This window comes from Pseudonaja textilis, chromosome 2 (assembly GCF_049901715.1).
Source record: "Pseudonaja textilis isolate UNSWEBS1 chromosome 2, rPseTex1.2, whole genome shotgun sequence".
Taxonomy (NCBI): Eukaryota; Metazoa; Chordata; class Lepidosauria; order Squamata; family Elapidae; genus Pseudonaja; species Pseudonaja textilis.
The window spans coordinates 146133403-146154990 of NC_141991.1; the positions used below are offsets into that span (position 1 = coordinate 146133403).

At 42.9% G+C, this 21588-nt stretch overlaps 1 protein-coding gene across 2 annotated transcripts; it reads right to left on the bottom strand.

Moving 5' to 3' along the window:
- Positions 1-5705: 5705 nt before the first annotated feature.
- Positions 5706-21266, bottom strand: DUSP9 (dual specificity phosphatase 9). Of its 2 annotated transcripts, XM_087925766.1 has the most exons (4): positions 20429-21266; positions 16143-16972; positions 10867-11289; positions 5706-8356 (listed from the first exon to the last, which is right to left on the bottom strand). In XM_087925766.1, exons 2-4 carry the CDS (start codon positions 16498-16500, stop codon positions 8058-8060), a joined length of 1080 nt encoding a protein of 359 aa, XP_087781892.1. In that variant the 5' UTR covers positions 16501-16972; positions 20429-21266; the 3' UTR covers positions 5706-8057. The 2 variants fall into 2 exon arrangements, with proteins under 2 accessions (XP_087781892.1, XP_026567292.1); XM_026711507.2 differs by lacking the exon at positions 20429-21266 and having other exon boundaries at positions 16143-17541.
- Between the last annotated feature and the right edge of the window lie 322 nt (positions 21267-21588).

Below are 21588 nucleotides of genomic sequence, written 5' to 3' on the forward strand. Positions count from 1 at the left end.
TGAATAAGAATGACCACCCAGGCGACAGCAAACTCCTCTGAATAGGAAGCTGCCCTTCCTGTCCTCAAACAGGAAGAAAAGTGAGTGAATTAATCCCTCGGAAACAGCTTGCAGGAAGGGACTGCAAACAGGGGAAGGGTGGTGGTGGGAACGGAAGCTTCTAGCCCGAGAACCATAAATGTGCGTGAGGCCGAGAGAGACCCAGGGACAGCTAGTTCTCTCAATCCCCAGCTTTTATTTTTTCCGGTTGGACTTCCTATCTCTTTAATAGAGATACAGCAGAAATACAGCCTGCAACGGAGACACATAACATTTCTAGCATTGTAATGGAAGCCAGCTCAGTTTCCTTACACTTTAATTGTGAAGCTTAAAATGACAAGCGTGGAACTACGGAGGTCTCTCCCAAACTGCCTCAAATGATACAGAAAGCTATGATCTCCATTTAACAGATTAACAGAGTTGGAAGGGACCTTGGAGGTCATCTAGTCCAAACCCACCCATCCCCAAGCAGGAAGAGCCATATATTAGGACTTCATAGCCCAGGGCCAGTCCCTGTACATAAAGATCTATGGCAAGATGTTTCCATTTTCCTATGCAAAACTGGCACTCTCTTCAGCCTTCTTCAGACAATTTGCATTTTATGAACTCCCCATTTCTTATTATGGGAAATTTCCTAGGTGTTGCCCTTTAATACATCTAGAACAGTGGTCGCCAACCAGTGGGCCGGGAACCACTGGTGGTCCATGAAAATTTTTTGGTGGTCCGCAGAGAAATGTCAACCCCAAAGCAGTTAATCCAAGCTGTGTGGGAACATAAGGCTTTGCGTCACTTGCATTGCGAACAACATGAGGTAGTGAGGGGAAGGGGGAAAGGGCGGAGGGGGAACTCACCCCACGCACCTGGCCTGGCCACTGGGCTGCTTCTTTCTGCTTCTTTCTTCTTCTGCTTCTGGCTGCATACAAGGAAAGCAGAAAAAGTCTTTCTTTCTCTCCCCCAAACTCCGCCAGAAATGAGTCTTTGGGACTCTGCAAGGCCTTCTGCTCCAAGAGGCTAGGTTGGTGTGACAAGTCTCACAAAGACTCACTTCTGGCAGAGTTTGGGGGAGAGAAAGAAAGACTTCTGCTGCTTCTGCTGCTTTCCTTGCATGAAGCCAAAAGTCTCTCTCTCTCTCTCTCTCTCTCCCTGAGAACAGAGCTGGAGACGCCGTGTTTCCTGCGATCCCAAATAAAGAACTATTGATTGGTAGGAAAACAAGGTGGGGAATTTTCCTGCAGATTTTTGGGGGATTTTCCCAAGGTCTCTGGTCCGCGGGATTTAAAATGATGAGTTTGGTGGTCCCTGAGATCCAAAAGGTTGGTGACCCCTGATCTAGAAGATGGAAAGCTGGGAAGTTCCTCCAGCTGCTGTAGTACACGTAATCCTTGACTTATGACCAAAATTCAGTTCAACATTTCTGTGGCTAAGTGAGACATTTGCTTTAAAGTGAATTTTGCCATACTGTACGACCTTTCTTGCCACCATTGTTAAGTGAATTTTGCACTTGTTAAGTCAGTAAAATGGTTATTCAGTAAATCTGGCTTCCCCATTGACTATGCTTGTCAGAAGGTTGCAAAAGGTGTTCACATGGGCCTGGGACACTGGAACTGTCATAAATATGAGTCAGTTGCCAAGTGTTTGAATTTTGCATTATGTGACCATGCTGCAACCGTCACAAGTCATTTTTCTCAGTGCCGTTGTAACTTTGAACAGTCACTAAATGAACTGTTGTAAGTCGAAGACTACCTGAACTATTAAATTCATAGATACATAGATCTATACAATATCAAACATATCATTCCACAGAGCACAGAAAATGGGTAAGAAATACTAAAACTAAATACTAAAATTAAAGGCATAAGATATAAACCCTAAAACCAGTTTAACCCATTCTACCTCTCCATAGCTTTATAAACGTGCAGTGATCCTTGTTTTCCCCACATCACACGTTGCCTTTTGCCCTTGAAACTCCTCACCTCTCTCTTGCTAAGAATCTCATTCACTCCATTCAACCACAGTTTTCTCTTGATCCATTCACTCTTTCATCCTATATTTATTTTGCAATTCTCTCCTATTTTTTCTACTTACAGATTAACAGAGTTGGAAGGGGCCTTGTAGGTTATCTAGTCCAACCCCCCCCACCCAAGCAGGAGACCCTGCACCATTTTTGACAAATAGTAGTCCAGTGTCTTCTTGAAAGCCTCCAGTGATGACGCTCCCACAACTTCTGAAGGCAAGCTGTTCCATTGGTTGATTATTCTCACTGTCAGAAAATTTCTCCGTATTTCTAGGTCTCCTTGATCAGTTTCCATCCATTATTCCTTGTCTGGCCTTCAGGGGCCTTGGAAAATAGCTTGACCCCTCCTCTCTGTGGCAGCTCCTCAAGCGTTGGAACACTGCTATCATGTCTCCCCTGGACCAAACCACCACCTACTTCCAGGTTCATGGACCACCCATACTTGAACCTACATCTTCTTCATTGCATACACCCAAGCGCTGCCTTCTCACTGCACATGAGTTACTTTTGTGACATATCCAACTCTGACTGCCATGGAATAAAATAGGCAGAATCACTGTCTTAATACATAGCCGTTTTCACTTCTTTTGACAAATATTCCTTTCTTCCAAGAGTTCATATACTAAACTTACCTATCAGCATTTCCACATCTTAAAATGTCTCTGTTTTTTTCAGTCACCCTTAATAAATGTTCTGTCAAGGCATACATACAGTATTCATCTATTTGATATAGACTTTTTTTTTGCCATGGATGCTTTACCGAAAAATATTTACACTGTGTTATTTATTTATGATATTTACATAACGCCGATTCTCAACTCCCTGTCAGTTTCATTGTGTCTGGTGCATTTAGCTTTATCTTTAATAGATGAATTTTCAAATCCACATTTTCTTCATTGCCTCACGCTCTTTACCAGGTGGGCTTTTCAGATTACATCTGCCTCACAGTGAGCAGTGGGCTTAGCTGTTGACTCTGCTGGGCGCTGTTTTTCTCACATGATTATTTATTTGTTTTTAGCGGTGGGAGTTTGTCCCACTATAATCTGGTGGAATAAGCACTTGGACAATGCTGCAGTTCATGTTGACTCTAACTCCTGCATGATGTGGGTGCTGATAATGCTGGAGAAAGCCTACACGGCCACGGACCTCTTCCTGCTGAGGAAGGGGGAGAACAAAGGAAAGAAAATAGGTGGAGGGAGGGAATGGCCAATATGGACATCCTCCAGGATTAGAAGTAATTTTCCTCCCACTCCACCCTCTTCTTGGAACAGAAATGAGATTGGTTACTAAGCAACAGAGTCAAAGAGAGAGGGTTTTTAAATAAATAAATAAATAAATAAGCCAAAAGACATGCAGCAGACACAGATGGGAAGAGTGGGGACGACCAGGGAAGGAAGCTTGGGTGAAGACTGAACTGAAAAGGGGAACTGCCTTTCCTGTTCGATATTTGATGCTTGGAACAGGATCACGTCCCTCTTCCAGATCAAAAGGGGGGAGGTAGCAGATTGATTGCCAGCCAGAGATCTGAAAACAGAGGCCTGACGAGATGTAGCAGGACCTGAAGAAGTGCTCTGCATCAACCCTTTGTGTAGCATCCTGTTCCTTTCTCCCACTCAAGGGGCTGAAAATCTAGAGAAGTACCATCTTCCTGGAGGAAGTTGTTGTTAGGAATGGCATCTTCAGGAAAGTCTCTGTCTGTCTGTCTATCTATCTATCTATCTATCTATCTATCTATCTATCTATCTATCTATCTATCTATCTCTATCTATCTGCCGAGAAGAAGAAAAAACATTTTCTGGGAGGTCAGCATCATCTTGGATGTCAACCCCTTGCTACTCTGGGAAGTCAGTGAGGGAAAATCTTGGACGAATTATGGGATTCTGTTTTTAGGTTCTCACCACGAAAGCCAAGGATCCAAGCAATTTGAACAAAGAATTTGAGTTAAAATTATTTTGCTGCATCTGGCAAGGAGCAACCTGGCATCCTCTCTTCTGCACAAAAACAACCAGAATGGTGATTTTTCCCCCTCTCCAAATCTGGGTTATCTTTCAGATTTGGAATGACTATTTCTTCAGTGGCTTTGATATACTGTATATATCTTTATCTCAGCACACACACACATTTTATGTAAACATCTACAGTATCCTGATGTTTTGGGTATCCCTAACCTACAGCTGCTTCTGGAAATAAATCCAACACGTTACATTTTTTAAAAACGAGAACATTATGATAAGTGTCTTAGCCATACCTTTATGATATGGTCTAATGAAACGTTTTGAACATGCTTCTTTTTTAAAAACTCTAACCAGGTCATTTTGAGTATCAAGTCAGCCTTTTCCCATCCCTTCCTCCCCTTGGGTCATTACCGCTTTGTTGTTGTTGGCAGAATTTTTTCTGATGAAAAGATCTGGCAAACTTGAAAGGTTAACCAAAACTTTGCAGAAGTTTTGAGTTTGTCCTTTTTTGAGTTTACCATTAAAATTTTATTTCTTTTTATGGACTAATACAATTTTCTTGGCTGTTGTGCTTCCTAGTGAAAAGATTATTTTGGCATATACTAATACCAGCTGTCAATTCTTTTTTAAGCCTATTGACGATGTACTCCCTTTTAATTATTATATATTATACACTATTCTATATGCTAGATGCTTCCTACATTTATTATTTCAAAGAATCTTATGACTCGGTGGTTATAAAACATTTGGTAACTTTCTCAGATGCTGGGTGCCACTTCTCATAAGCCTCAAATCTCATAGGATCCCCAAATTTTATGAGACTGTGGTGACTTCCACTTTTAAAAATTGTTTTCGTGAAGCCACAATAAATGATTTTCTCTCACAAGATCTTTGTTGCTGTGAATCAGAAAGTTTAAGTGAAGTTTAGCAGACTAAACTTGGAAGAAGTTGGAAGAAACCTTGGAAATCATCTAGTCTAACCCCTGGTCAAGCAGGAGGTCCTCAAAATAAGGGGTAATAATAAGCTATGCTGGCTGGAGAATTCTGTGAGTTGGCATTCACAAGACTTAAAAGTTGCCAAGTTTGGGAACCTCTGTCCTATATCATTCCAGACAGGTTCAGTCTCTTAAAAGCCTCCAGTGGTGGAAAACCCACAATTTCTGAAGGAAAGTTGTTCTACTGGTTAATTGTTCTGTGAGGAAATTTCTCCTTCATTAGTTTCCATCTATTGCTCCTTGTCCTGCCTTCAGGCATTTTGGAGAATACGTTGGGCCCCCCTCTTCTTTGTGGCAACCCCTGATTTTAACACGGTTATCGTGTCACTTCTAGCCCTTCTTTTCACTAGGCATACTCAATTGCCGCAACCATTCTGTTTTTATACAGTACCATTAGTGGGTATTTCGTTGTTGTTAAGGGCAAACACAAAGGAGTTGCAATGGGCTACAAATAGCAGATGAGCTTCCAAACTCGTACAATTTTCTTTTGTAAGGCAAGGTTGATTGCCCAGTAAAAACATCTTCTGGAAGCCCACTCAGATTCAGGGAGCTGGCAGAAAGTGGCTGGGTTTTTTTCCTTGCAAGTAGAATAAGGTTTCTCATTCTATATCAGTGTCTGTCATTAAAGCCAAATGGTCAGGGCTGCTTTGAAACTGCATCACCTTCAAGTCTCCCAATAAATCCACACTTGTTTGTGTTGTTTAAAGTCCCGCTTTATTAAAATAACTGTTGTTGTTGTTGTTGTCCATGGTAATGGCGATTCTGGCCCACTTCCCTTCCATCTCCAATCATTTACATTCACTTGAAAACAGAGACCCAAGACGGAGACTCAAGTAGACTGTTTGGAGCATGCAGGGAGCCAGAACTATGCGTAACCTGCATGGACAGTAAAGTTCGGTGTTCAGGCAACCCAAATTGCAAGCAAACCTGAATACTGCAATCACCTTGAATTGTGCTAGTTGGTCAAATTTGCATAAGAGTCGTTTTGCATAATAGTTGGCCAGTGTGACTGCTTTGCATAATTTATTCTTAATTTATTCTAATTTATTTTCATCAGAGGGAAAACGTGTAAGGCATTGCAGGGTCACTGAAGCTCCATATTTCCAAAACTCACTTAACAGCCATTTCCAATTATTTCAAGCAAGCGTTGCCCCCTAGGCACGTATCTTCATAGCCTCAAAGGCCAGAAATATCCTGAAAAAGGAAGCAAAACATTGAAAAAACAGACTCGGGAAGATTCATTTTGCAGACAAAATGTTCTTCTGGATTCCTGTGGACCTACTAAACAGAGCTAAAATAAAAGCCTTAAATGCAGATCACTAGAACACCTTGGACATCTTTTAAGCATGCCCACAAGGACCATATCATGTACACATAGCGATTAATGATTTTAGATAATTATTGAAAATTTTGAAATCACCAAGTCTGCAGTTTTCTTCCTAATAAACTCTGTTACGTAAGAAACACTGTCCCTCTGGAATACATTTTCCACCCTACAATGCTCAGAGGTTTTATTTTTTTTTTATTATGAACTCACAAGATCCTGGAATTGAGCTCCAATACTGAAAACATCCTGGCTGAAATTTGGGGAATAAAATGTGGGCACAAATTAACCCTTTCAGGCAGATACTATGCAAACAATGCCTAGTACACACATTCGCAGGTCTCTTTGCTTTCATGCAAGTATTAAGGCACACATACAAACTCACCATTTGTACAAATACAGATACAAAATGCAGAGCTGCTCTATTTTCTCCCACAACCAAAGACCGGGTTGTGCAACAGCAATATTTTTGCTTCTAATACTTATGTCTTCCCACTGTGATTCTGTTCCAAAGCTTCTCCCACCATTTTTATTTCCGTCTGCCTAAATCCTGAACAAACCACAGAGGACTGAGCAAGGTGCTTTGGGGATGATGAGAGCATCTATAGATTTGGGAATAATAATGGGAGAGTTAAGGTTATCATACAAAAGTTTAAACCTGCTCCAATTCTGGACCTGAAATACAGCTCTGGAGATTTTAAAGAGTCCCACACTGGAACTTTTGTAGTCTGTCCTGGGAACATAAACATCTAGCATCAAAAAAAAGTTGCAGATTCTCAATCCCATTTCTGCAGTTCCTGTATCACAGGACCTAATCAAGGTTTTTAAAGATCTCTCCAGAGGTTATGTTTATATAAGCTGCTACACCGATTCCTCAATTCTATGATTCGTCCTGGTCTTAACAAGAGAGATCTGGGAAATTCTCTGGTTTCATTTCTAAAACACAGGACTCTGCATTAAATTTTCTATTAAGATATTTTTAGTCATCCCAGGACAACCATGTTAGAATTATGTTCCTGCATCTCACTTCTCAAACTGAAAGGAATGGTTCTAGAGCAGCCTTCATCAGTTAAGAGGTCATCATTTGGCCATGTTCATTGGAGGCATTGGGAGTGGGAACTTAACACATCAGCTGGTGAATGCGCTATCATCTCATCAAAAGTCCTGCCCGCAGAAGATTCTTATGGGAGAGCTGCAGGTCTCTGCCTAATTTCTGCATAATGGCTGGAGAAGGAGAAACACAAGAAAAACATAAAACCTTCAATATGTGATCAACATCGTTAATAACTGGCAGGTTCCAGCCCTGACATGTTCCATTGCAAATATTTAAATTTTAAAAGAGGGCGATCTGGGTCAAGTTCAAGATGCTGTAATGCCCAGACCCAAAATTTCAGAAATAGCCCCCTCCCCCAAAGAAAAGTGTTGGTTTCTTGGTCTGTACAGAGCTCCAGGGAGAAAGAGAGGAGGAGGAGAGTCTTTGGTTATTGATGTGGCCATGTCAATCTTGTTGTGTGATTAGTAAGGACACCGTTGCTGTTGATATTTCAGAAAACCCAAAAGGCAATGAGAACCTTTGCTGGAAGTAGCAGTTGTTCCTGAATGAGGCACCTCCCTCTCTAGTGTGAGGTATTTAGTTGGTCCCAGAAGGCTCCGCCACCAGGGCAGGCAGATAGAACCAAGAACAGGAGGTGTTGGTGGACAATGGCAAAAATGTAGCACCCTTCTGGCTCCTACGTAGGATCCAGCTCAAAGACACTGTCATTGGTTGGTGAGGTGAAGAAGCAGGTCTGGTCTGAGGCTGGCCGCCGACTGCCCTGGCTAAGCCCCAGGGACTTCTCAAAATCCAGCAGCTGCCCCATGAAATTGAAGTTAGGTGAGATGTTGGACTTCTTTCGCTTCACCAGATCATAGGCATCGTTGAGAGACAGGTTGAGCTTCTGCATGAGGTAGGCTACAGTGACGGTGACTGAGCGACTGATCCCTGCCAAGCAGTGCACCAGAATGCCGCAGTTCCGAGAAAGGGCCTCATCTGACAAAGAGATAAGGGGGAGAGGGTCAAGTGAATGCAATCATACATAAAGGGCCGCCACTTCCAAGCAAGTGGAATTTGAATTGGATTTTGAAGGTGCATATTAAACGTTGTTAACCAATCAGAAATACCTTTCTAACTGAGCAAAAACCTTTAACAATAATTCACTTTACTTACTTATTCATGATCTAAATGTTAATACTGAGATGTCATATTCTACATAGCATTGCAGGCCATACCAACACATTATCAAGAGGACACAAGACCTGGGAAAGATGAAACAGCTGATAGCAACGGGGAACAAAAAACTTTGATTCTTTTAACACTGAGGCTAAAGAAGTTTGCAAATCAATGGCAGAAAGAAAGAAATGGGTGGGAAGAAATGCATGTTTCTGGCTAGACAAACCAATCAGAGTGAGAAACATCATTACAAATAGTCCTTGACTTATGACCTACCCAAAAAAGGGGACTTACGATCTGTATTCAAAGTTCAGACAGTCCATGGTCACATGACCGAATTTCAGGAGGTTGTCAACATGGTCACATTTGTGGTCATTAGCAACATCCCGTGACCACGATTTATTATGGTTTCATAAAAAACCAGCACTTGCTTTTGTTTAATGACTGCTTCAAAAAAAGATCTAAAAATCAGGTTGGTCACATTTTAAAACTCTTACAAAATGCGACCATAATGGGAAGGTTCTATTACAGTTATATGTTGAGGACTATCTGTATTAATACTGCAGGTTCAGTGAGTGCAAAGAGCTGACCTTTGACTTCTTAGCCTCCATTCCCCCCTCATTCCTCCGTTCTTGGATACAAGGTCTTTGGCCCTGCACAAAAAACTGACCCTATCTCAACTTCCACCCTTGACTATTAGCAATATGAGTGGAAATTAGCACAGGATGCCTGAAAATACTTGCTTTAAATAGATTTCCCAGCAAATCACACTGAATTAAACCCCATTTTCCATTTCCCTCTCTAAGTTATTTCTGCACAAGCTTTGAGCCCTATTTACTGTACGTCATCCACTCGAGGGAAAAAGAGCTGTTCTGAATAGCATGATAAAAGGTTCAATGTGGAAACTGTCAAGACTGGGTGCACGTTTTAGGCCCCCAGAGCGTTCCTCGTAGCATGGGGGCCAGCCATAGCATTGATCCTTCTATAACTGATATGCAATAGGAGACATCTGAGAGTGACAGGCCAATAACGTACATTGGAAACTGAAGTATCCAGATCTCCTTTTTGTTTTGATCTTTGCATGTTTTGATCTTTGGCAACTCATTATAATGGACCCTGGATTGGAAAAATTTCAGTTTCTTTACTAACAGAAATTATTCAACTATAGAAGGGCAATCTTTTCCAATTTAGGGCAGAGAATGCAAGCACTCTCAATAACTCCCATGTTATTTATTGGAGATCATCCTTCTAGAGACCACAGAAAACCTTAAACAGATTATCTTGCAGAAATCTTTGAAATCTGAACAATGTTATTTATTTATAAAGAGTTTCTCCCTTACAGCTGACCTCTGGAGAGACAAGCACGGCTAGACTTCTATTTCCAGGAACACATGTCGTTTGAGGGTGATCAGAGGCCTAAGGAAATTATGGTAGATCACTACTTCCATTTGGGCTTAGAAGATCCTCCCCACAAAACCCTTTATTGAGGAATAATCATGTTAATTGATTTTCAGCAGCTGACCTTTTAAACTGTGGAGTAATATAGATGTTAACAGGACATAATGTGTTGATAATGTGTTTGACAGGGGGAATTGTTGGTTTCTAAGGAGGCTTAAATGCTTGTAAATACTGAAAGGAGCATAAGAAGGGGTAAGTTAGAAATCAAAGAGCATTTTTTAAAAAAGTTGTCCCTTTCTGTTTTTTAATATGTGTAAACAACTATAATGATATTATGTAGTATTAAGTGTTAGGCTTAAGATAGAAACCTTTATTAGGTTACAAATAGGTCACGGTATTTGTGTGGTGTTTATTAGTGCTACATTTAGTTTTAGATGTGCATTTTAAGTATCTTTATGCTTATCAACATTAATATTTGAGAAATCTGTTAATATTGACATAGTTTTTAAACTGGTCTAAATGGTTGAATTATCCATTTAATGGTTGGATTGTTCATTTGTTTAATTGTAAATGCCATCCAGAGTCGCAAGTGACTCTGCTTGTGCTTGAGATTGGGAATTATATAAATTCAATACAAAAATCAATAATTTTCCCCTTCATCTTTAAAGGTTTAAGTTATCGTAGTGTCAAAGTGTTAAAAACCGCCAAAGTTGTATGAATATCACTGTACCCAAATTACATAATGTACTACTTGTGTTTTATAGTGGCGATGATTGCAACGTTGGGGGGGCCTGGAAGACCAGGTTAGGGATAGATTGTCATGGAGGAAATCTATGTGGTTGCTAGGAGTCAAAAATGATATAAGCACATAAAATCATCCATCAAATCATCATCATCGTGGTACTATTACCCTCCAACCTGCAGACACTCACCAATGAAATCAATAGCTTCAGGGAAGAACTGAGAAAGGTTCTGGCTCCAGTGATCTGAGATGGGAATTTGCTTGTAATGGAAATCGCCATTCTTCTCAAAGAGGTTTGGGAGGTTTGGAGTCACATTGAGGATGTAGTGGATTCCCAGTTTGGCCAGAGTGTCCATGTTGGCAGAGTCACGGGCACATCCCAGGTAGAGATTGGGCAGGATCTGCACAGGAAAGGAGGGGGGACTTGCGCCTTCAGACTCCATGCCGCTGCTTAGGGGCTCTGACTCAGCATCTGAGCCATCTGAACTTAAGCTCAGGCCTCCCAGCCCCACGATGGGAGCTGCCGGAGGAACAGGGGAGCTGCTGGTACTGGCTGTATCCAGGTTGGTTTCACAGAGATGGGGCCATTCAGCCTGGAATTTGTTGAAGCCTCCTGGAGGAATGACAGATCCAAAAAAAGGAAAAGTAATCAGTGTTACAGGAAGAATGTTATAGGATGGCATCAGAAGGATCCCCAAATGGGGCAAACCTTGTTTTCTACCCATCCCACGAGTCATTTGGAAGATTCATCCACATCCAAGGTAGTAAGCTATATAAATCATTCAATTTCACCACAACTGAGCCCAAACTTTCCGTTGCTAAACAAGACAGCTGTTAAATGGAGTTTTGCCCTATTTTACACCCTTTCTTGCCAGAGTTGTTACGTGAATTACTGCAGTTATTAAGTTAGTAACATGGTTGTTAAGTGAATCTGTCTTCTTCATTGATTTTGTCAGAAGGTTGCAAAAAGTGATCACATGACCCCAGGACACTGCAACTGTCATAAATATGAGACAGTGGCTAAATAAATAAATACGAGACAGCCAAATTTTGATCATGTGACCATGGGGATGCTGCAATGGTTGTTAAGTGGTAAAAAATGGTCATAAGTCACTTTTTTTCAGTGCCTTTGTAACTTCGAATTGTTGCTAAACAAATGGCTCTAAGTCAAGGCCTACTCCTTACTATATTTTTATATCATATTTTCATGCTGGAGTACATTCTGTGTTTGTAGCTTTTTGCTTTTATAGATTCTTACATTGTTTTGTAATTCTATGCGAAAAGCACCTCAAAGTAGTTGGAAAAATACATATGTATAAGAAAAACTATTGAATTCAAAAGGTTATCAAAATATAGACAGCAATAAAGGAAGGGGGATGGGAGAAGAAAAACAAAAGCAGAAATTAAAAACATTAACCCAACATTTACACAGAAAGCACCTAGCTGGCCAAATAGATCATTCACAGAAACCCCATGAATTTGGGGTAATGTTTGGGGTAGAGGGAATTAATTTCAGAATATTGGCACCTCTGCAGATGAAGCCCACCATAGTGAAAGATTATTTAATGAATTTATATTGCTGCCTAACCTGAACAATGCAACTTGCGGCACCTTATAAGAAAAAGTAATCTGAGATAAAATAACAATAAATAATTATCAGTAGATGAAATTGCTAAACAAGGTCCCATGTGATGGGCTCTCCCCTGCTAAGCCCATCAACCATCCAGATTTTTAACAAAAAAGGCCACCCATTACAGTAGTCCCTGACATACAACAATAATTAAGCCTGGCAATTATGATAATAAATTGTGATATTTGTAAAAGGGATCACCAAGTGACCAGAGACATTATTAGGACCTCTGTTGCAGCAGTCATTAAGCAAATATTGTGGTTGAACACCGTGGACGTTGATCAAACCTATTTTTTGTTATGGGCCAGTTTTTGTCAGAAGACGTAAATAAATGTTGATTTCCAGCAAATGTGGTAAGTTGCAGGCACTTCAAATGGCTATAAATACAGGCCAGTCACGTCCAAAACGTGATCATGCGACCATGGTGGTGGGCAACTTTGGAACTTCAAAACTGGATTGTGAGGTCCTTTTGGAGACTCATCATAATTTTGAATGGTTGTTAAGCGACTGATCCTAAATCAATCCCTCACTGATTGTCAATGATCTTGAAAAAAGCTAAGAAGGACAGAATCAAGAAACATTTTAGAATATGGCAATAGCAAACTATTTCCATTTTGTCCCCAAGAAACCTATGTAGACGTGAACATGGGTGGCTTAATTTGCCACATTTCTATACTTAAGGAGGTCATCAGAGTTGCAAAACTGAATAAAAGGGAATCGATCCAATCCCAGCACTTTTCTTTCACTTTGGCTCCCCCTTCTACACTTGGGAGTCACAGAGGATCAAATGTAGGAAGCATCACACATAGCATTTAAATATCCTGTTGAAAAATGGCAGGGAAGAGGGCCAGAGAAGATTCTTGCCTGACACTCTAGAGCAGGGGTGTCAAACTAGATTTCATTGAAGTCCACAGCACAGTTGTTTTTCGTGTGTGTGTGTGTGTGTGTGTCCAGCATAACATTACTTGAGGGTGCCTGTGGTGGCCCTAGTGCTCTGCCACGAAAATGGGCTCCTGGGCCCCATTATCGGCTGTAACCACCTCCTGCAGCCCTCTACCAGTAAAAATGGAGCTGGGGGGGCATATGCCCTCCCCCAGCTCCACTTCCAATGGCAGAGGGCTGCAGGAGGCCATCATGGCTGAAAACGGAGTCTGGGACAGCCACATGAGGCCCTCCCAAGCTCCATTTTCATTGGCAGAGCCATTGCAGAGGCTTGGTCATTTGCTATTTCCAGGACGGCCACGTGGACCAGATCTAAGCACCCTGCGGGCCGGATTTGGCCGAGTTTGACACTCCTGCTTTAGAGATTCATTGCCCCTTCTGAGACAGACCTCAGACCTATGATTTAATTCAATAACTAAATCCTTCTCCATTGCAATTCTGGAGAGCAGCGCTGTCCAATCAGTGTGGCCATTGTTTAATTGGACATTCAAACCTTTTTGACAGAGCCCTTTGAAGCAAAGTTAGAAGTCCTAGCGTGAAAGTATGACTAGTTTTTACAATGTGAAGGGATATAAGCACAAGGATTCCGATGGGAGAAATGTCTTTCATCTGTTTTTATTAGTGATCTCCTCCTCCTAGCAGTGGGCAGTGATGTGGCCAACTGTGAAGACAGCCAAATTATTTAGCTTGACATGAAAATGATGTGCATATATAGATTGTCCTTGATTCATGTCTGTTTGAAGTTATGACAGAGCCCCTCCCCCCTCAAAAGGGAGTCTGTCTTATAACCTGGATTTCAAGTTCCAGTGGCTGGGCTTCCCCTTGGGGTCATGTGATCACACTTGGGCACTTGGAAATCTGCAGTCACATGACTAAGATTTTTATACCAGTTTTTGCCGGAAATCGGTGCTTACTTATGATTGCCCACAAAAAACACCCATTGCGGAAAATAGGTTTGCTTAATGACCACTGCAAAAAAGATTGCAAAATTGGGCACAGTCACAGCATGACTTGCTTAATGACCAGTATGACTTACAACCATAATTCCTGGCTCAGGCATAGTCATAAGTTGGGGACTATTTGTATATGTATATAACTTGATGGTGTCTAATCTAGTAGCAGCTGGCTAGGAAAGGGATTTTGGGGAAGTTGTTAATTTTTTTTAATGACCCATCAATAATCTATAGATCAAACTATTGTGAAAAATACAAATTTCAAAATACAGGTCATTATACAAGTGGCCAAGCCAATATGGGTCATTCTCAACTTACAACTACAATTGAGCCCAACATTTTTGTTGCTAAGCAAGGCAGTTGTTAAGTGAGGTGTGCCTCATTTTATGACTTTTTTGTCACAGTTGTTAAGTGAATCATATGGTTGTTAAGCGAATCTGGCTTCTCCCATTGATTTTGTTTGTCTGAATCCAGTTGGGAAAGTTTGAAATGATGATCACATGACACCCGGGACAGTGCACCTGTCATAAATACATGCCAGTTGCCAAGCACTCGAATTTCGATCAAGTGAACCATGTGTGCAGAAATGGTCATGTGAAAAACAGTCATAATAATCCACTTCTTTCAGTGCTGTTGGAACTTGCAACGGTCACTAAATGAATGGTTGCAAGTCAAGGACTACCCATGTTGTCTTTATAAGCAAATTATGTAAGTGTGCTTGGAACCCAGTGCAGGAATCTGGTTATCCTATCTTTAAAAAGATATTGTTGAGTTTGAAAAGTTACAATGGCTAGCGTTTTCTAACTTTAAAAAAAGGTAAATAATGGAGCTCTAGAAAATAATTCCTTATAAGAAGTGGGTACAGAAAAGTTATTTCCACCTTTGATGTACAGTGAGGCATTCAGAAGAAATAACAATGAGACCTTCATCCAGAACTTAATTATAATCTGAAATTCCTTACTGCAAGAAAGCCATCAACCCTACTACTTTTGAAAGGCAATCGAAGAATAACAGACATTAGCTCCGTCAGTAGCTACTAACCCAGACGGCTAGGTATCACTTCTAGCAACCTAGCTGTGCAGAAATGTGAGAATGGCACATTGCTCTTGATCTCAGTCATGAATTCCCAGATGTATCTGGCTGGTCACCATGACATGGGATGCTAAATAGATGGTCCTAACTGCCAAAAGGGGAGATGTAATTCAAGTCAGCTAAGGTGGGCATGTTCCTAGTCCCTTCCCTTAAATATTGCCGTCTGACAGAAGTTAGGAAGTGTGCCATTTTGTCCCCACCCTTGCCCTACCAAATACTTTGTCCCTTGAAGTTTGATAAGCTTCTATCCACATATTTATTTTATTTGTGAAATGTATTAAGTCACCCATTAATTTACCACATGGTAAAACTTAGAAGACCTGGTTTTTACCTCCAGGTGTCGGGATAAGATGAAGTGACTGCACACCAGAAAGTCTCACTTGGTGCCAGGTTTTTGTTGTTTTAATGTGTTTAGGTTTTATAACATGGTTTTTTTGTGCTTTTAACTCTTGATTGGGAGTAGCCCAGAGCTGGTTATAAGACAGGTGGCTATATAAATTTTTTATATGAATAAGTAACATAAATTTAAGTTTGCATTAATTCAAACCAATGGGTTTTTCACCTGCTTCCTTTGTGGCACACTGGAATCTCTCCCATTTGAACAGTTGAAAGACAAGGAAGTACACACTAGCAGGGCAGGGAAGGGCAACAAATAAGTAGGATAAAGGAAAACCTATTGTATTCCTCATTCCCCCAATTCATCAGTGGATGTTTACACCTCAGAAGGGAACATTCCAGCAACCACAGCTCCATCTTTACTCTGCTGCACCAGTCAAGAATCAATCTAGAAGCTAGCATTGGTCAGTTATTTCTTTCTCCCACATAGACAACTTTTTTCTGCACACCTACCCTGCAGGTAGTAGGCCAGGCAGCCCTCCTCTCGGAGCTTCTGCAAGAGCGTGAGCAGCACTGATTCTTCTTCTTCCTCCCGGTTGTCTGGCCGAGAGAGTTGGATTGTCCCCTCGTCATACAACAAAACCATGTTCCCACAGAGCCCCTGAGGGGACCCAGGAAGCAAGGATCGGACCGCCAAGCTCCCCTTCCGAAGGCGGCGCAGAAGTAGTCCTGGGAGGGCCACGCTCAGGGCCCGCTCCACATGGGATGAATCATATAGGTCCCGGCTGCGGCAATCAAGGATGTGCAAGCAAGGAGAAGGGGAGGCCAGCTCGGCCTGCAGCCACAGCGTCGACTTGCCCAAGTCTTCCATAAGGCTGTATGCCACAGTTTAGGTGGCCAGAACTGTCTTGGTCCAAAGCCTTGGGTCAATCTTGGCAGAATTTCTGGGTGGTGTCTGAAGTTTCCCAGTCACAAAAACACATCAAGAGGAGTCGATGTATTTGCCACTTAACTTCTTCCCCCTCTTCCAGTGCTTGAAAAGGGTGTGTGTGTGTGAGAGAGAGAGAGAAAGAGAGAGAAAGAGAGAGAGAGAATGCACACACGTAGGGGATGATTCTGCCAGAAGGCAGGAGAATGCTCCAAACCAGAGGACTGGAAGATCCCAAGTTCTTGCTCCAGAAAAATGTCTACATTGTGCTGCCAGTCTTGTCCTCCATCCAGTTTTTGCTAGAAAAACAAGAAAGGGGCATCCCAGAGCACAACATCGTGAGCAGAAGTCATCTTTCGTTCTACTGGCAGGAAAAAGAGGGCATCAAAGCAGCCTGGGATTTCCTGGAGAAGGTCTGGAAAAGAAAAGATCTGATGAAGGAATCGCCCCCGAACAATTAGCTGCTGCTCTGCTCTGCTCTCAGTATCCCTGATTAGCGTGGCTTAGCAAAGATCGGCCGCTATAAAGGCTACCGGATGAAACTTCATCTCCGTAAATCCCAGAGTGTTTATCTTGTTTATCTGAAATAACCTTTGTGCTCTTGCTGCTCTTTTTGAGTTACCGCCTCAGCTTGGCAGGCTGAGCAGAGCCACCACTAGCCTGAAGAAGTTTCCTCCTTTGGTGTTTCCAAATCCAACCTATCCAACTCCCCTGGAGAGGATGTGCTGGAGCAGAGGCCAAGCGGCTCTGTGGTAAGAAGGCATCCACATAAGCCTGCCGGGAATGGAAAACGAAGAAGGACCACCGCAGGCAGTGAGGCAGAGCAAGTGAGTGGTGAGGGATGCCTCGGGACTCCAGAGGACAGGGGGTTGTTTTCAAATGGTGGCTTTGAAAACCATCCCTGGACAATCCTGCAGCGGAAAAGCAAAGGGACAGAGGGGGAGTGGGGAACAAGAGGGAGAGCAAGAGAGCAAGCAGCTGGATAAGGGAAATACAGGAAGTGCGTGTTCCCTTCCTGGCACCTTGCTGTCCCCCCTCCATCCTGGCCAGATACTGACGAGAGACTTCCTGGCAACCAAAAGGGAAGACAGCTGCAATTGCCAAGAACTGGAGGGTGGCAGGAAGACAGTCTCCACAGCGGCCCCTCCAAGGCTGTTTCATTAATAGGGAAAGAGGTGGGCCAGCCTCAACCTGTAAGTCAGAAACACCTTTGATCCACAAGGAGTGGGTCATGAGGGCAGTGACTGAGGCTATGGCAAGGGAAGCAGGAAAACGGAGTTTGTTGAGTAAGTTCAGCGGCAGAACATCTGTGTTGCATTCAAAAGGTCCCAAGTGTAACCTTTGGAATATCAAATAAAGCTGGGAACAATTCCCTATCTAAAATGAGAGGATATATCATTGAGTTATATGGACCAGAATCTGACTTGTTTGAGTGCTGTCCCAGAAGATCAACCTACTTATGGAGTTCCCACAACTCACTGATCCATGAACAAACTGTGGGGGTGGGGTGGGGATGGGACAGGATCTGCACAGCACATTTGCTAAAAATGAGCAAGCTTAGGACTAATCAGAAGGCATCTCATACTTTCCTTGCACTGATTAAGCATGTTTGTGACCACTGCCAGAATACCGTTCAAATGCAACTTCTCATAACTCTATGCCACTTTTTCAAGAACATCCACTGGAAACTCATTCAGTATGTTCAGTCCTGGGGGTTAGGAGTAATCCTGCCGGCAAAGTAGCACATTGAAATAACTCCCATTGTCACCTTTCCCCTCCTCACACTGAAAGGCCCCTTGTTTTCCTAAAAGCTGTCCCCCTGGGGAATACTTGTTCTACTGTGATGGCTGCTGGTAAACCAGCATTAAGATCACTTGCATCATGGTTTGGGCTCCAAGTAGAGGTTACATCCTTGCACAAAGATTTGAGGAGCTTGAATATGTGTGGATTAATGCCAAGAACTGACATATAACAAATCCCAGGAAATGGGCCAACCTCCCAACTTACAGAGAAAGCAGAGAAAGCGTGGCTTTGCTTTTACATTCCCTGAAAACTATTTCACTGTTGGTATATTTTATGGGCATCCTCTATATCCAATTACAAAACTATGAACAAGCAGAAGCACTCAAGAAGATTTAATTACAGATTTCATAATTCTTAAGTCATAATATTGGGTCGCTAACCAATCAGCCACCTGTTTTATCCCTATGCTTTCAGGAGGAAAGTTTTTTAATAACATAAAAACTGACGTTGAGTCAACAGTTTCAATTCAAGTTTTCTGCTAAAGATTGCCAGATCTGGTTAAGCTGAACAAGCTGTAGCTACATAGGCTGAAATCCCCATTTATACCTAAAGAGCAATTGGTAATGCTTCCACCACACACTGAGTCTATTTAATCTATGACAAGTCTTGATTTAGTAAAACAAGATGATGTTTGGACAACCCACTAAGCCCAAGATCTGGGAAAATGAAGGGAATAAGAGAGGAAGGTATGTGGGCTGATTAATGATTAGAGTTTCCCTCTATGATTCAACTCTATTTTTGCCTTAGCCAATGGAACAAAACAGAACAGAAATACAGGCTGAGATCATGCAATTATATTGCTTTGTGTTGGTTTGGTTTTTATTTAAGCATGATTTAATAATTCATGGTTAAGTAGGCCATGGCTTGCTACATTCCAGGAGCCAATACTATACAATATATCCTAGGTGCTTATTTTGTTATCTTTATGCAGTGAAAATGAATAGGCTAACTAAGCAGTATACTCCTAGTTCTTAGGTTTAGGAAGCAGAACTCAGAATCTATTTTCAAATGGGGTGCTCTCTGTTTTAGAAAGTTAACTTGATTTACCCAGGAGAATTTGAAAGCAATGGACATTTATCAGTTTTGTAGAGCTTTTAATGTATCAAGTGTTTTATTGCCTTATGAAGTGGGTTATGTTGTCAAGTCCACAGAACTCAAACTGTGCACCTCAGCTCCCCATAGGCCATGAAGTCATCCCACAGCAATACGAAACACAAGCTTGGGTTTCTATTGCTGTTTTTTTCCATGTGCCTTACAGCTGAGAAGCCACTGAAGGTGACAAAGTGGAGAACTTCTCCTGTGTTAGCCCTTGTGGAGAATAAACTGGAAAACTTCCTTGAAAACTGTTCCCTCATATTAACTACAGGGAGAATTAGGGTATATTTCTTTCATGCCCGCAAACTCCCCCATTGTACTCCTTTCTAACTGCTAGAAGCCTCCGGAATTAAAGCGATAGCAGGACTAGCTGTCATAATTCATTATTACCATTTGGGGACAATGGTACTGAATGGATAGTAGTACCAAGATCCAATAATATTTTTGCTATCAGAATAAACAGTCGATCAAGAAGTCTGTTTTGAGTCTTGCTTTCCCCCAATAAATGCTTATTTAGAGGCCTCAGACAAAGTCCCTTATTGCGTATCAATCTCTTCTCCAAGTAGATCTCTGGGAACAATGATTGCCTAATTTATAAGGCTGTTGTGAGTTAATGCAATTCAAATATCCTCAGGAAAATGAGCACACACGTCTAAAACGACGTTTCTCTCCACCTCCTTTGCTCTGCTGCCCTGGATGCTCGTTTCGTGGGGAAGGCTGCCTGGTTCAAAGCCTGGCCCGCCGCGCGTGCTATATAAACGAACCTTTGCCTGGGAGATGTACTCCACCACGCAAGGCGGCTCACGATCAGTGGGAAGGGAGGACTTCTGCGCGTGCCCAGAAACCATCCCTACACTTACACGGGAACTGGGGTTCTCTCCCCCCGCCCAAGGAGGGGCATATAAACTGGAATAAAACTTTAGTGGATCTAAAAATAGGATTCCGCTGAAACACGTGCAAGCGTTTCTCTTACCCGGTTTTCTTGCTTTTTTCGCGCCCCCCGCCCCTCAACGCCCTGAAGTCGGTCTGGTCGCGTTGGATGGTGGCACAGGCAACCCGCAGATCCAAAACACGCCTGCACGCAACTTCAGCCGTAGAGCGCGCCCTAGAAAGCCGTTTTTTCGGAATCCGCAGCAAGTGCCGGGTTTTTTCGGAAGGAGGGGACAGTCAAGAAAAACGAGAAACCTCCGCAAGATGATCCAGGGGAGCCAACCAAACCTTATGCAGCCCGAGTGTGTTTTGCTCCGGTCGGTGATGCTGTTTGATCCAACCAGCGCGGCCGGATTTCCCCCGAATCTCCACGAATTACTTCGCCCACCCCCAGCCCCGATTCAGTCCGTTTCTTTGCTTCCGTCACCAGGAAAAAAAGAGCCTCGCCGTTGCTGCAGTCTCAGCACCATCAGCACCAGCGATCAAGTATTCGGTCGCCTCCATCTGCAGCGGGCGAGACAAGCGAGAGGATGGACCCCTCCAGCAAGCTGGCTGGCTGGGCTGGCAGGCAACCTGGCTCGATTGCTAAAGGGGCGATAACTTCTAACTTTGCAACGGTGGGGAGCGACGCTTTGATTTTCGTTCAGATTCTTCCACCACCACCACCACCACCGAGAAAGAGAAGCAGAGGAAGAAAGAATGGGCGAGGGGGTGCAAATGAAGGGATCGCCGCGATCCTCCTCCCGGCGGCCACCCGCTCTCCTTTCCTCGAAGAGCCCAAGGTTCCCGCTGCCGCGGCTGACTCTGCCTCCTCGGATGCTTTGGCGGCGGCCAGTCCTCACCCCAGCTGCACGTGGTGGCTGTGTACAGCCGAGAGCCCCGCCCAACAGGGCTCCTGATTGGACGGCGCTTCCGCGGGAGGCGGAGGGTTTCCGTCCGCGCGCACGAGGGGGAAATCGGGAGCCGGAAGCGTTTTCGAGGCGGTGCCTTTTGGCTGTCTGGGTTGGGGCGGGGAGGGGGAAGAGGAGCGCGGGGGGGTGGGGGGGGAGATCTTCGCCAACAGCCTCAGCTCGAGATGATTGAGCGGTCTTGGTTCTTCTTAACCCGCCTCAGAGACCAGCATCTGGTGCCTTAATTCAGAAAAACAAATAAACCCGGCCTTAACTCCAAATACACCGTTTAATTTGATGATTATTAATAATT